This window comes from Dendrobium catenatum, unplaced genomic scaffold, assembly GCF_001605985.2.
Source record: "Dendrobium catenatum unplaced genomic scaffold, ASM160598v2 fragScaff_scaffold_1446, whole genome shotgun sequence".
Taxonomy (NCBI): Eukaryota; Viridiplantae; Streptophyta; class Magnoliopsida; order Asparagales; family Orchidaceae; genus Dendrobium; species Dendrobium catenatum.
The window spans coordinates 2711612-2727982 of NW_021319908.1; the positions used below are offsets into that span (position 1 = coordinate 2711612).

The following is a 16371-nucleotide window of genomic DNA, read 5'->3' on the forward strand; positions in this document are numbered from 1 at the left end:
ATAATAATAAAAATAAATGCTCTTTAAATAATAATAATAATTATAGGAATTATAATAAAGTATAATGACATAATAATAATAATAATAAGGATAGTTAAAATACTATAATAAAGTAATTGTAAAAAATATATATATTTAAAATAGTACTAAAAATAACACTTATAATTAATATGATGCTACCCACGATCCGCTTGCCACGACTTCTTCTCCTTACGGTCACACGTACGATGCCATGAACTGCGAACCTACGTTGACCTTTGATCCTCCTTCCACGCGAATAGACTCCTGTCGTTATTGAAATTAATTGAGTGAGTGGGGAAGAAAGGATTATGTGTATAATAATATAATAATATAATAGATAATAATATCTGATTTAAATAATTAAGTATTTTTATGATTAAAATAAAATAGTAACTAAATAATAATAATACAATAATTAAATGTTTTAATAATAATAATAATAATAATAATAATAATAATATATTATACAATATCATACAATACATATAACAAACAGTAAAATGAATCAACTTAAAGTAATAATTAGTATATGAAACATAAATTAAAATAATAAGTTATATAATCATTAAAATTAACAATAATTTAATTTGAAAAAGGATATTTATTGTTTTAAATAATAAAATAATATATATATTTTTTAATCGAAACTATTTTTGATTTACAAGAGGATCCTTGTTGCAACCGATACACTATTTATGAAGAACGTGCTGATCCCCGATACACGGATAACGACACGCCTCCGATACTCCCAAACCGGATAAAAACGTTGGTCGGATACGGCAAAGACGTGTCCAGTTAAAATATATTAATTTCAAAAGACACGCGTATCCGATACACGTGTCCGTTGAAAAAACAAAGAGAATTACAGAAAAAAAAAAGATGCGTCGTATTTACTTCCGCAGCTGCGAGTAAAGTTCTCTCATTTCTGAGATGATTGAAGTCTCTTGATGATATGAAGAATATGTAGAAAATTACACTCTTTCACTTGATGGCTCTGAATTAAAAGCTATGATATTAATGAAGATGATAGTAGAAGTTCAAAGACAACCACTGAAGAAGCTACATCAATCATATCCTTCTATTGGAATAGTTGAAACTTTAATGTGCCTACGATAATTTCAGTTAAATGCCTTTTGTTGTTTGTACAGACTTTAATGCTTACTTATATTTTGATATTATTAAGCTACAAGCTAAAATGATCGTTGTTTGTATTTTTTTTTTTGTAAATTTCAAATATTATGCTTTGATTGCTTTCGTTAATTTTTATGTATGATTTAAAATTATGATGTCGTGTCCCGCCGTCGTACCGCGTATCCTAATTTTAAGAATTGATCGTGTCCCGTATCCGTATCGTGGTCGTATCGGTGTCACGGTATCCGTATCGGTGCACATAGAAAGGATTCAATTCCGAACAATTTGGTATATTATGCGCGAAAAATGATCAAAAATAATTTTTATTGAAATTTTGAAGTTTAAAAATAAGGTTTTAAAAATAGTATAATATTTATTCTAAATCTAAACTGGCGCGCGCGGTCACTTGCGTGACTTGATTGGCTACGCGGCTCCGGTGGGTTGTCACCACTTAGCCATTTCAGCGAGGGTGATGTCCATCTTCGTGCTGTGCCGATTCAAAGCGCCAGATGAGTCGCACGTGAGGACTCATCCGACGGGACATGCAGTGGTCGTGCGACGGACGAGAAGCGGACGCAGATCGTTGATCGTAAGATCAAGGCCGGATTATCATTATTTCTATTATTTTATCTTTATTATTATTATCATTATTATTAAGCCTCATTTTAAAATTAATTTTATTTGTTATTATTACTGCGATTATTATTTTGAAATTATTTTTATTGTTATTATTTTATTAAATAAGTATTAAATTTCAAAAACTTTTAAAATTATTTTTCATGTTTGTTTAATGATTATTTTAAGTATTTATTATTTTCAAATTATTTTAAACCCATTTTTAACGCATTAAACTTCGAAAAATCATATCTTTTTCGTCTTAAATAAAATTTTTGAATATAATACCTTGTTCTTTTTAGAAAAATATGTATTTTTATTTAAAATTATTTTTAGACAATAAATTTACTTTTTCTAACATATTTCTATTTTATTTTATCATTTGAGTATTTTAGTATTATTTAAATAATTATTATTATAATTATTTTAAAACTAAAAATTATTTTGAAACCTCGTTAGGGTGGTTAGTGGGTCTCCTTATATTTATGTATTATGAATCGATTTATTTTTAATTACATTAATTTTCAAAAATTATATATGTATAAGTATTTTAAAACTATTTTAAAAATTACTTATAATTAAATCTCCTAATTTTGGGAGATCCACTATTCCTGAAATTTTAAATATATGTTATATATGTGAAGAGTGATCATGGGGGAGTAGATTAGTGAATGATTGAGTCTCAATCATTCACTAATCACTTTGTTAGGCGCAATTACTTTTTTTTTATCACGGTTTGCATGCATAGGATGCACGTGCACTTAGTTTAGGCTTTCCTAAATCTAAGGACATTATGTGTTTATTGCTTTTGTGTACTTCCATGCATTGTTACCTTGAGGGTTAGTTCAAAACACAGTTTAAACCTATTCAATGTAGTGACACCCTAAGGACAATAATTAAGAACCCGTCTAGCGAACTTAGAAAAATTCTATGAGCTAGAATAGATCCCTGATTGACATGAAAACTTCAACAATTAAACTTAGTGACATCCCAAACCTCCCAAAATTTTTTAGGAATTTTTAGGAGCATTCGACCTACATAAGTATAGGACCAATTAGGAAACTCTATAGATGTCGGTCCTATTTCCAAAAACTGTGGCACTCACCCATTTCATAAAAGACTTGATAACATGGTTTTGAATAGATTAGGTTGTTAACTGGCTCCCCAATCCAGGTCGGGGTAAGTCCCGGTTTTGCACTGCATTAGCTAGGACACGGGTGTTAGTGTTCGTAGAACACTAAACCCAACCAAGATTTAGGATTCGAGCTTACTACATTCGGTATCGTAGTATGCCTAAATAGTGGGTAGGTCTCTTACTTTCAGGGACCATAAATCATATTTATATGCATCACAGAATGACAACACTTCCATCCTTTTCTCACGCATGTGTTGAGTGCTTAATTTTTTTTATCCAGCTTCTCCTTAGTACCCTAGACCCTCCGAGTGCTATTGTGAACCCAGCATGTGGATTGAGCCAAATCAGACATTTCTTCCTTTTGAATAGGACTTCTTAGTCTGTACCCTTATATCAATCCCACTTTGGAAGGGATAATGTATGATCCTTAATCGAGAGTTTTCTCAGGTCTCGGCCTGGGATGTAATTAACTACGGGGGCTTGCGCCCGTAAAAAATTGAATTCCACCATCTACTAAACTCCATCCGAGCTTATGTATTGGGTGGGGGAAACCCGTTGTTACGATCTGGAAGTATATATTACTATCCATCGGGATGTGCTGGCGAGAGCCTCTATCCTCAATGGTTAGTCGTATGCATGATCTAATCTACCTTTCCATTGGCCTGTTCGTGACAAGTGTAAAGGCCTACGATCGTTTTATCCTACGGGATAGTGCGGACGTACCCTTTGCGTTCGAACCCCACGAGCGATGCTCTTTCGGAGGTCCACAAAAGCGTCAAATCAAAACATCGTTAATGATTTATTGAAATCAAATCAATGTAGTAAAATCATATCGAAATGTACACATGCAATCCAATTATTCTTTATCGCTTGCTCAGTGTATCACATGCATAAGATCAATACAGTGATTTCAAATAGTATTAATATCTATATCAGCAACAGTAGTAATTTGATGGCAGGAGCACACGAATTTACTGTTATTGCAGTAATACTGATGGTAGGAAATGAGATGATTGACTCGATCAAAACCCCAACCTGATAGAAGGATCCTTGTCAACAATCAGGGGTTACTTCGTCCAAGAGTACCTCGTAGAATTGAGGTGGATATTTGCCTAAGGAGACAAATTTGAATCCACCTAGCTAAAAGAGATATTTGTGTCATATCGATTATATCCTATGGATTCATATCTCAAAGATTTGAAGCCATTGGAAAATATATGAGCTCTGACTATGGTCATAATTTAATGGTGTCATTTCGCGGCAAAACCATCAGGTTCAAAAGGTCCCGATCATAACCGTTTACCTAGCGGCGAAACCCACATTATGATGTTATTTGGCGACGAAACTACTATTAGAGGACATATCACATATGTCATGTCCTTACTAGTAGGAGACGTTTGAGAATGAATCCTAATAATTTTCTCGACCAGACATTGGCTTTTTGTGAGCTGAAGTAATTTTCAAATTTGTCAACCTCGGCAAATTATTGCAAAGGGTTGATGAATTTTTCTCTAAGTATTTGATGATTATTTAAATTTTAAAAATTTTATATTTTGGCATTTTTAGAGTTTTGAATTTTTCTTGAAAATTTGATATGCATTTTAAAATATTTATGCTCCCCTCTGGTTGAGATTTTCTGTCAACACGGTCGTCATCGAGGTTTTTTATGGGTAATATTATTTCATCAGGTCGAACCTTGTCAATTGTCTGCTTAACGACACCGGATCGAGTTCGTCATCTGTTTTATGCCTTTGTTAATGAATTTTTACTTATGAAGAGCCTTGAAGGCCAAATATGAATGTATAAAATAAATATTTTGGTTAGCACCACGATCATAAGATTATTTGATAGCTCAAGCCGTGTCAACTCATATCTGCCCACATAGAAATATCAGGTTTGATCTAAGATTCATTCCACGACCCCGCGTAGCATCCTCAAACATCACATGCATATCCATAACACGCTCGTCAGGGCCATACGGGCATTTAATTGCAACATGTATGTGCATGGAATAAATGCTTCGCATTTTAATATGTAGGGGTGTTTTTGCAATATTAAATATGTGTGAAAGATTGTTACTGAAAGATGATTTAGATCGATTATCTTTTTTAGCTTGTTTCGTCTTCTGTGAGCCGTCATTTTCTTTAGTATTCAACCCATAGGGTTGTACTTCAGCCTGCAAACAAGCTTACTTTACCTATAGCCCCTAATGTTTACTATGAATTCCCTACTTCTGCTTACAGATGAATTATAGCATTGGCGAATTTTGTTGAATTTGTAAGTGGCTTGTGCGCTATCAGCGAACACCCAAAAGTCATCTGATGTTGTATGCAAGTGGATGCATTTAACATGTATTTTGCTTGTAGGCGATTTGTAGCGCTGCGCCACTGGTTGCCCATGACTTCTCGCAAGCGAGCTGTCGTGCTATGCAAATTCTATTGAATCCGACCATAGAATGTCAGCGAATATTCATAAATCATTTATTGAGCTTACAAACATATCGTTGTCTGCATTTCGAGGATTCAATTATTATCTACGAATGAGCTACACTAAATGCAAATCTCCTAGTGCCACATGTAGATGTTTGCATTTACTACTTTTTTTGCATCTTGCTTGTATATAGTATGTTCGACGTATGAAGGGTCCCTTGCCACGACTCGTAGGTATTTCCACTTGTTGCACATCGATCACCTTTACTTGCAGGGGATTAATGTATTTGTCAGCCATTAAATAATTGTTGACTGTAAGGGTGATGTAACATTCACTGCCTCTTGTTAAACAATTTTATGGGTACTTGTACACATTACAAGCCTCCCATTGTTATTTGCAAATAAACTATGTTGAATGCAAACCTACTAGCGTCATTTGCACGTGTAATCATCATACATGCTACCAGTTCGTATGCTTCATCATAGCCCTCCTACTTTTACTTGTAAGCAAGCTACCGTATGCATAATAAACCTCCTATAGCACAACTCGTAGATATTTGCATTTACTACATATAATCCTACTTTACTTGTATGATATTAGCATACCTGCTAGATGTTTACTTCTTGTTGACTGTAGGGATAATCTAGTATCTATTGCATGTTGTTCATCGTCACCCATAAGTGGAATATTGTATGCATAAAGAGTCCCCTACAATGGCTTGTAGGTGTTCATATGTATTACACATATATTGTTCTTGCTCCTAAACGGCATGTTGTGTGCATTGCAACTCTTTCATCATTGATTGCAAGAGAACTGTGCTTTTTGTTGCATATCAACTTCATCAACACAGAGCTTATGCATTTGTTATATACTTGATTGGCATTGACTGTTCAAATGATCTAGCATCCACTGCATATTGTCTATGTATGTTTGCAAGGAATATCACCATTTGCAGGCAAGTTTAGTGTGTTCACTTACGTATTGACTTTCATTTATTCATAAAAAATGGTTATATTTGCTTTCAGGTTGATCAACGTTGACTATAGGAATGCTACTATGTTGTTGATTTCCTCGTATATGTTGGCTAGTAAGTTGTTATATTCATCGCATACTAGCTTTTATTTATAGAAGATTAGTGTACTTGCTAGATATTTGCTCGTGCCTAGCCATAGGAATAATCTAGCATCTACTACATATGGTTCATAGACACCTGTAGGTGGACGAGTGTATGTATGAAAAGCCTCCTACAATTGCTTGCAAGTGCTCATGTTCATAATGAGCTCTTGGTTCTTGCTCGTAGATGAACTATTACTTCATAAGTTCCTTGTAAATTCAGTGCAACTTCTTTAGATATTCTTGTAGGGAAATGATTGTACTTGCACCATATCCACTATCATTATTCATAGGTAGCTTAGTGCGCTTGTTTGCAGTTGATTGATATTGACTGTGGGCTGGATGTGGGGTACACGATGATTCATCCACTATTGTTGGATGATGCTTGCACTTAGTGTAGATCTTCTAAAGAAGCATTGTGCACATCATAAATCTTCTAGTGTCGCTCATAGATGCCTGCATTCCTTGCAACACCTCTATCATTGCTTTGATGACATCCTAGTGTACAACATGTTCAACATGTTCAGTGAGGAACATTTGGATCATCTAAGGGTGGTTTTAAAGGTGTTACAGAAGAATCAGCTAAAGGAACCTGAAGAAGTGTTATTTTGCACACGCTAATGTGACGTACTTGTGGGATATTATACCATAGAAGGGTATGGACGTTAATCAGGCCAAGATTGAGGCAATGTTGAAAAGTCCTCTACTTAGGAATCTGAGGGGATTAAGGTTTCCAAGATTTGATTGGATACTACAAAAGATTCATGAGGGGATATAACATCATAACCTGACCACTAACAGAGCAATTTAAAAAGGATAGCTTCTTATAAGGATAGGAAACTACCCAGGACTTTGAGAGATTGAAGAAAGTCATGACCACAATACAAGTCCTAGCCCTACCCAATTTCAGCAAGAGCTAAGATGAGGTTGATTTATGAAAGGGAGATGATATCCATTATATTACCCATTCAAAAGTGGCGGCCTTATTTGTTGGATCTACATTTTATCATCAGAATAAACCAGAAGAGCTTGAAATACATGTTAGAGCAAAGACTGGTATCGAGGAGCCTCAAAGGTGGCTGTCAAAGCTATTTAGCTATGATTTTGTGATCCAGTATAAGCCAGGACTAAAGAATATGGCGATTGAAGCCTAATCCAAATGCGTGAGAGAGCTCCAAGAGTTAACCATTTTTATATCACTGATGTTAGTTTAGGGAGTGTTGACCTCGATTTTCGTTCAAGTGCCCTCGAGGGCCTTTGATTTAATCAAGCCCCGTCAAGTCCAATTCGAGCTCGAATTAGTTCGTATTGAGTTGAATTAAACTCGACTGTTTTTGATTAAGCACGATTAGTTCACCTTAGCCACGTCGAGTTTGTTATAATTCTAGTCGTCATTTTATTTAAATTTAATTGGGTTAATTTGAGCAAATCAAATTGAATCCCAAATTGACCCGAATCAGATCTGATTTTGAGCTTGATTTTAATTCAATGTGCTTAATTTCTTTTAGGGCTTCATGAGAGGAGGCTCTTGCTTTTTTATCTTTTCTCCCTCTCAAAGGACTCCCAAGCCGTGAGACTTCGTCTGAGAGTTGCCTTAACCCTTCCCCATCTTCCCCAACCTAAACTCATCATTAACACCTCGCCGGCGGCGAGCTCTCCAACTAACCAAGCCAAAGGACCTTCCAAAGCTTCTCCAGCTCTATTCATAACTCGTTTGGACGATGTTTCAAGTAGAGAAATATATGAGGACAATCTACAAGCTCCACCGTTTGAAGATCTCGAAGTTCTAACAATAAAAATTTCTTAAAAAATCTTAAATTTAGGTCACTACACTTAGATCTATAAAAGCTTTTTAGAGCTTCCAAAAATCACCCAATATTTTCTGTTCATGATGTTAACCTAAGTTTAAAATTTCATTAAATTTGGATGTCTCAATTGAGAGAACGAATATTTTTTTCGTTTTAAAAAGAATTTAAAATGAATTTAAAATTATTTTAAAATCTTAAAAAATATATATAATATATTATTTTCTTTATGATTTTATCTTCTTTATTTTAAAACAAAAATTATCCATAAATATAATATATATTTTAAATTATTTAATTAAACTTATTTTAGGTATTTGTTTAATATTTAAATTAATAATATATTAAAAAAATTATAAAAAAAAAATATTTTCCATTAATATACTCTAAATAATTATCTGAGAAATATTAATTATTAATTACTTAAATTACTTAATTAATAATCAATTAATTTAAAATTTAATTACTTTCAAAACTTATGAAAATTAATTTCATTAAATTATTTTAAATTCCATAAGCTTTAATATTTAATTTAATTTTTATTTTATTTAAATAATTAATATCTTAATTATTTTGAAATTAAAATTTATTTTCAAATTATTTTGAAACTTCGTTTAGGTGACCAGTGGATCTCTCACAGTCTCACTCATATGAACATAAATTTTTTTTATTTATATTATTTTAAAACTAATATGTCTATTTATTTATATATATTAAAATTATTTTTAAAGTACATATATTTTAAATTCCTTAATTTAGGGGATCCGCTTTGTGAAATTTTAAACATAGGCTTTGCACATGAATAACATTCATGGGGGAGGCGGATTAGTGGATGATTGAGCATCAATCTTTCACAAATCACAACGTTAAGCGCACTTACTCTTCTTTTTTGTTATCTCTTGCATGTGTAGGATGCACGGGCATTTAGCCTTGGCCCTCTTATATCTTAGGATTGGTGTGTTTATTATTTTTATGCATTTCCTTCACGTTTACCTAAGCGTTAGTCTTGAACATGTGATTTAAACGCATCCAACATAGCGACACCCTAAGGATAATAATTAAGGACTCATCTAGAGAACTTAAAAAAATTATAAGACCTAGGAAAGATTTTTGAATGACACGAAACTTTCAATATTTAAACTTAGTGACATCTTAAACCTTAATTAACAAACACTAATTTACTTGTTAATTAAATCGCGATAACTTTAGAAAATTGTAATAAATTCATTTCAACTCAAAAAATCACTCAAAATATATCAAACTCTTCAGAATTTAACCCTTAATATAAAATAATTATATCCCTTTAAATGGACTTTAATATGAACCTTAACTCAACTTTGATGAAAATTTACCTTTTTGCTTTTATTAAATAATTAAAAATTATTAAAAATTCTAAATTTTCTCCAAACACTTGGGAATATCTTCTTAAGTCATTTCTAACCTTTAGGGCTGATTCCAATAAATTTAAAGCTGATTTGGATCAAAACCCATAAAACACCCTTAATCAACCAATTTTGATAATTCATTAATTATCCAAAACTTTAAAAATTCATAACTTTAACTAGAAAATTTCAAATTTATCAAACTCAAAGCCTAATTACTCGTTGTAAGGCCTAATATTTAATTAAAATACTATGACCCCCAAATCTAGCACATATCCAATAGTGATCTTTTGGACCCTCTTAGCCTAACACATAAGAAGACCCTACATAAGTCCAGGGCCAATTAGGAAATTTTCTAGACATCGACCCTACTTCCAAAAATTAAACTACCCACCTATCTTTCATAAAGATTGTACAACATGAATTTTACGCGCCTAGATGGTTAGCTGACTTTCTTTTTTAGGCAAGATATAAGCTCAGATGCATTAGTTAGTATATGAGTGTTAGTGTTTAATAAAACACTAAACTCACCTTAGATCTAGGATTCAAAGCAACTACATTTGGTGTCTCATAGTACGCCTAAATATTGGGTGAGTTCTTTCTTTTCGGGAGCTATAAATCCTACATATCTGCGTCACGTGGATGACACCACTTCTATCCTCCCCCTCTGTATACTTTGAGTGTACAATATGTTCTGTCTCCTTACTGCCTTATTCCCTCCAGATGTCAATGGTTCATTTCTTTTCCTTTGAGTAGGAACTCCTAGTCTCTTTTTTGTGTCAATCCTCATTTTCGAGAAGAATAATATTTGATCTTTAATCGAGAGTATTCTCGGGCTCCGGCCTAAGATATAATTTACCACGAGGGCTTACGCCCTGAGAAATGAAAATCCTTCATCAAATAAACCCCACTCGAGCTGATATATCGGGTGGGGGAAACCCCATGAGACTATCAGGTCGTACATATTATCACCCATCGAGATGTGCTGGTGAGAGTCGCTATCCTCAAAGATTAATCGTATGTATGATCTAATCTGCCCTCCAATTAGCTCGCTTGCAAGGAGAGCAAAGGCCTGCGATCGTTTCTATCCCCCATGGCGGTGCGGTCGTATACCCTCTGTACTCTGCAACTACAACAATATCCTTTCGGAGGTCCACAACGAGCTATTAAGGAGGAGAGTGTGCAAAACAAAGAGCTGAAGGGGATTAAGAAGAATGTATTGAAAGATAAGAGTAGTCACCTTGGTTATTCCCTAGAAGAGGAGATACTCTTGTACCAGAGGATATTTGTGCTGCCACTAGGGGTGCAACCGAGTCAAGCCGACTCGCGAGCCGGCTCGGACTCGACTCGATAATAGGCTCGACGAGTCGAGCTTATCAAGCTGGCGAGTCGAGCTCGAACACGATTTCGAGCTCGACAGTTAATCCAGCTTGAGCTCGAACATAGGTCGGACTCGACCGGCTCGACGAGCAGCTCGATGGACAAATATCGCGGGAAATCCAAATATCGCGGCGGGAAATCAAAACAACTGTAGTGCACGCCCGGATTAACGGCGGACGAGCTCGGGGATGACTGGTGTACGCGACTGCGAGCTCATGGCAATGGATATCGACGGCATAGCTCGTCCAGAGCTCGTCGGATCTCGAGACGTTGGTTCTGGACGGCGGACAAGCTTTGGACGACGGGCGGCGCTACTGCGAGCTTGATGACGACGGACGCGATGGCGGACGAGCTCGGGACGTCGATTTTCAACGGCGGTTCTTGATGGCGGACGAGCTCGGAATGTCAATTTTTTTACGGCGGATGCTATGACTTCGAGAGACGAATCTCAACGGCAGACAGATGACGACTAACGAGCTTGATGACGACGGACGCGATGAGGAGGGCGGAACTCGGGTCTCAAGACGACTGATGTTACGACGGGCTCGACAACCGAGCTCGACGAGCCGCTCGATACGACGATGAGTCGAGCTTGAGCTCTGATTTTGAACTCGACTCGAGTTAGAGCTCGAGCTCGAGCTCGGGTTTTGATTGTCGGCTTGACTCGAAGATCCCCTGGCTCGAGCTCGACGAGACTCGTTTGCACCCCTAGCTGCCACGGACCTCAATTCATGGGAGCTCTATTGGGGTCACTCTAGTGTTCAGAAGATATACAGGAGATTGTCGACAAAGTTAAATGAGAAGGGGGTGCCTAAGGATATGGAGGAGATGGTGGTCAGGCATGAGGCATACCAGAGAAATAAGTGCATGGCCATGGCTTCAGAGGGATTATTGTAATCACAAACTCTTTCAAACAGAGTATGGGAGGAGGTTTCCATGAATTCCATAGATGAGTTTTCCAGATCTGAGGGGTTTATAATGATTTTCGTGGTGGTGAACAGGTAGAGAAAGTAAGCTCAGTTTATTCCATTACGACATCCTTTTATTCCCCTACGACATCCTTACATTACAATGACTGTTATAACAACATTTATTAGAGAGGTGATCAAACTACATATAAGGGTGTCAAAACTTGACCTGGCCCAAAAAAATTCGGGTTTGGGTCAACCTGTTTGCCATACGAGTCGAGTTCATGTTCAAGATTTCAACCCATTTTTAAAATCGGGTCAAGTTCGAATTGACCTGCCAACCCGAAATTGACTCGAATTTGACCTGCCATCAACCCTCATCTACGTAGGGTGTCTCCGACTCCAACCCCCCACTCCTACCTACCCGCATGCGGCAGCAGCATGCCTCGAGTAGTCGGCCTCGACTCCCAACCGCAATTTGTCGATCCCACATGCTGGCAACTAGTCTAGCACCCACAGTCAAGCCGGATAAACTTGTCCTCGTGGTCGAGGACATCGCCCACTCGCCCGAGAAGCACCAACCACGCACTGGTCTTATGGCCTCAGGCCTCGCCCCGCACTGGCCTAGCGATCACATACCTCGCCCGAGTCACACTAACTATGCATCCGCGGCAGCCACGCGACACTACAGCATTTGGTTTGTTATTCACATCTTAAGAACGGGTCACGAGTCACAGGTCAAGTCAACCCGGTAACCCATGCGGGTCGGGTCCATGTTGAAAAACTTGACCCGTTTGTAGAAACGGTTCGAGTTTGGGTTGACCCGTTTAAGGCCATGTCAAATTAGGTTCGACCCGAACCTGACCCGTTAACCCAAATTGACACCCCTAACTGCTAGGAGTGTCAATTCGGGTCAACGAGTCGAACCCAAAACTCACACAGCACTATTCGGGTCAACCCGAACCCGATCCGTTTTTAAAAATGGGTCAGGTTCGCTGACCCAAACCTGACCTGATTCTGGTCTAAGTTAACCCGACCCAACACGAATGACTCGGAGTTGACCCAAAATTGCTATTTTTGGGGTCAAATGGGTTTTTAGGTTAAATATGAGTTTTCGTGTCAATTTCGGGTTGCTTGGTCAACCTGAACTCGACCCGTTTTTTAAACAGGTTGATTTGTTGAACTCGAATCAGACCCGTTTCGAGTCCGAGTTGACCCCAACTCAAACTTTTTCTGGTCAGTTTCAGGTCGTGTCAAAAATTGACACCCCTACTAATTGCATGGGTTACTGAACTTTATAGTGTTTGATTGAGATAAAGTATTCCTCAGTTACTTTTAGAGGGAGTTGTTCAAGCTGCATGGGACTGCGTTGAAGAGGACCACTGCTTACCACCCTTAAACGAATGGCAAAAGAAGTTGGTAAACAAGAGCCTAGAGACATACATATGATATTTTGCTTCAAAGACACCTAGGTTGTGGGCAAAGTGTTTGGTGCCAGCTGAGTACTGGTATAGCACTTCGTATCTTTCAACTTCCTAAATGACTCCTTTTAAAGTGTTGTACGAAAAAACCCATCTCACTTAGTGCACTTTTGGCAGAGTAACACAACAGTCTATTCAGTTGAGTAGTAATTGGAGGGATAGGGTGATGGATGATTTGAAAAGACACTTATTGAGGGCTCAACATATCATGAAGAAGTAGGTAGATAGGCGTAGGAAGAACATTCAATTTGAAGTAAGGGATAGAGTATACTCAAAGCTTCGTCTCTAGAAACAAAGGGCGATGGCTAACGGGAGGAATGAGAAGCTATCCCCAAGGTATTTTGGCCTTTATAAGATATTGGAGAGGAATGGGGCGCCAGTGGCGTATCAATTGAGGTTAACCCTAGCCACTGCCATACACCTGGTGTTCCCCGTGACATAGTTGAGGAGAGCTATTGAGTATTATGCATCCAATGTGGAGTTACCGTGGTATTAACGGAGGATTTTCAAGTGGAATCGAAACCACTGGAGCTGAAGAGGTAATACAAGGATGGGGAAAAAGCAAGGAAGTGTTGATAAATTAGAAGAAACTTCTTGAGCATGACACCACAAGGGAGCCGTATAAGAGGATTAAGCATCAAATTTCGTCCTTCCACCTTAAGGATAATATGGGTCTTTGGGATGGTGATATTGTTAGATTGATTCATGAGGGACAAGCTAGATTTTACAGTAGCTTGAAGCCTAGTTTGTCTTAGACTTTGTTCACTCCACTTGGGTGGGTTCCACTCCATAATGAAGAAAGAGAAGGGTACGATTGGGACAGAAATTCAAATTGCAGGGTTGTTTGGGTGTTTTATTTGGTTTGTATGCTTTTAATAGATTGTGTACCCTAGGGTTAGGGTTATGTTATGTTTTGACTGAATTTAGATTGTTCTTAGATTGTGAGACCTCTAGTTGATGGCTAGGGAATTGAGATGGCCAAATCTTTCTCTCCAATTGAAGATCAATTGTTTCATGCTATTTTTCTTTCATATTTCTTACAATAAAAAGATTCATGGTGTGTTCTTCCCAATTTCTCTTGCAATTCACTGGTTTGGTTAAAAATTCTACTTCCTATCACAACCGTTATATTTGGTTGGGAATAATTGAAACACAAGCTTAAAAATGAAAAGAATGTGCATCAATGATTCAAAATATCTAGAGGGATAAAAGTAAGAGGCAAAGAGAATCGTCAAACATTTGAGAATTTCTTCTAAGAAAAGAAAAATATAAAATTAGCTTTGATATCATCACTTTTAACATTGATGAAATCATTAAGGATAGAATTCCACCCACATATTATATATATAAAGAGAGATAGAGGAATTTGCACAAAAGACAATTAAATCTAGTGTAGCGCTCTTAACAAATAATAGAAAATCAGGATTCAAAAAGCGAGCCCAAAGCAGATGGATCAAGGCTAATGATGACAGTAGTTTGAGCACCTAATCTCACGGGAAAAGACCACCAGAACATAAGGCAATCAGCAAACCAAGTGCAGCAAAATCATTTACAGGTTGCCAGTGGTATGGTTTAACGAATAAAACCCGAGTTATTATATGTGAAAGCAATATGTGAGCATCATAGTAATCTTACATTGGTGGTGAGTAGGAGTTTCACAAAATTTTGTGTGAGCTGCCCAAGGGATTTCTCCTTTCTTTCTGCAACTGCAAGAAAATCAGATGGAATACATAATTCTAGCAAATAACATCTTTGAGCTAACACAATATAAGTATCTTCCTCTTTTCATCATCATAAACATTCTTAATTTTTTATCAAATTTCATCAAACAATACCATAGTCCCTGTAACAGATATATAAAGACATACCACATTTAGGCTTTGCAGCAGTATCAGTTATACAGAGCCTTCCTTCTCCATAATCATCATTGTGATCTAAAGATTTATCATCGTCTTCATCATCTGAAACCTTCAATTTTACCATAAAAATTGCAAGTGAACTATAAGAAACAGAACACGTAAGCCAAAGCATGGCAAAATTTGCCCATGCTCAACCTGAATATAAAGTGCACCGTAATATTTAAAAGCTAGAATAAAACTCATTGGCCTACTTTTGCAGACGAGCTTTCCAAAGATGATATATTATGTTCCTTTGCAGTCCCTTCCTAATTTACATAAAGGCATTCAATATTTAGGAAAATCTGACGAATAAACTTGGTAAATGGATCATAATCAGAGATGATCATAGGAAAATCAGGAACCTTAAGTTGCTCAAGAGTAATAGGGATCCCTTTAAATCCTATCCACAGATATCTGTTCTTCGCCTTCCTCGTTAAAACCTGCTTCCATTTGAAAAAAAAATAAAAAACAGTGTTTCCTTAATAAAGCTCCAATTCTAAATTCAAGTTATGAGAAGTTAATTTAACAACCTACAACAATAAATTATATAGCTTTTCCCAAAGCAAAACTTTAACGTAAATGACAAAGATCAATAGGGAAGATCTCACCCCAATGCTCTCCATCACATTCACAATATCATATATCCTCCTCCGTTCAACGCCCAGCTTTATGGCGGCATCATCCAAACAGACAGTATCCACATCACCTTTGTTGTAAAGAGATACAAAACTAGCAAACAAGAGGGCCGAAACTCATCAATCAATAAAAGAATAGATCCAAACTATCGTTCACGAAATTTTCAGAAGGAAGCAGATAGAAGGATCGGTCCATTACTTAGAGCAGAGAAGACCCAGAGATTTCTGCTTCCGGCTGTAGGCATGGTGCCTGCTGCCAGATTCGCTCTTCTCTGCCATGGATTCGCAGAAATTCGGGTAGAGAGAAGTAGAAGAGTGGGAGCGAGCGGACTTTAGTAAATCGAACGAGGGACAGCGGCGACTTTATGACCGTTCGATCTAGTGAGAGAAAGAACGCTGGCCGTTAGAATTTTAGGCGAAAGATTGGGCGGGGGTAC

At 36.9% G+C, this 16371-nt stretch overlaps 1 protein-coding gene across 3 annotated transcripts in view; it reads right to left on the minus strand.

The window, feature by feature from the left end:
• Positions 1–16267, minus strand: part of LOC110111670 (E2F transcription factor-like E2FE) — a 40125-nt gene extending 23858 nt beyond the window's left edge. For 2 of the 3 annotated variants that reach the window (XM_020843647.2, XM_020843645.2), the window contains exons 1-6: positions 16134–16267; positions 15908–16028; positions 15662–15739; positions 15512–15565; positions 15270–15369; positions 15037–15107 (exon numbers count right to left, since the gene is read on the minus strand). In XM_020843647.2, coding sequence (XP_020699306.1) covers positions 15037–15107; positions 15270–15369; positions 15512–15565; positions 15662–15739; positions 15908–16028; positions 16134–16213 — 504 coding nt within the window. In that variant the 5' untranslated portion in view covers positions 16214–16267. The remainder of the gene's footprint in view (positions 1–15036; positions 15108–15269; positions 15370–15511; positions 15566–15661; positions 15740–15907; positions 16029–16133) is intronic. The other variant, XM_020843646.2, reaches the window with a different exon arrangement.
• Between the last annotated feature and the right edge of the window lie 104 nt (positions 16268–16371).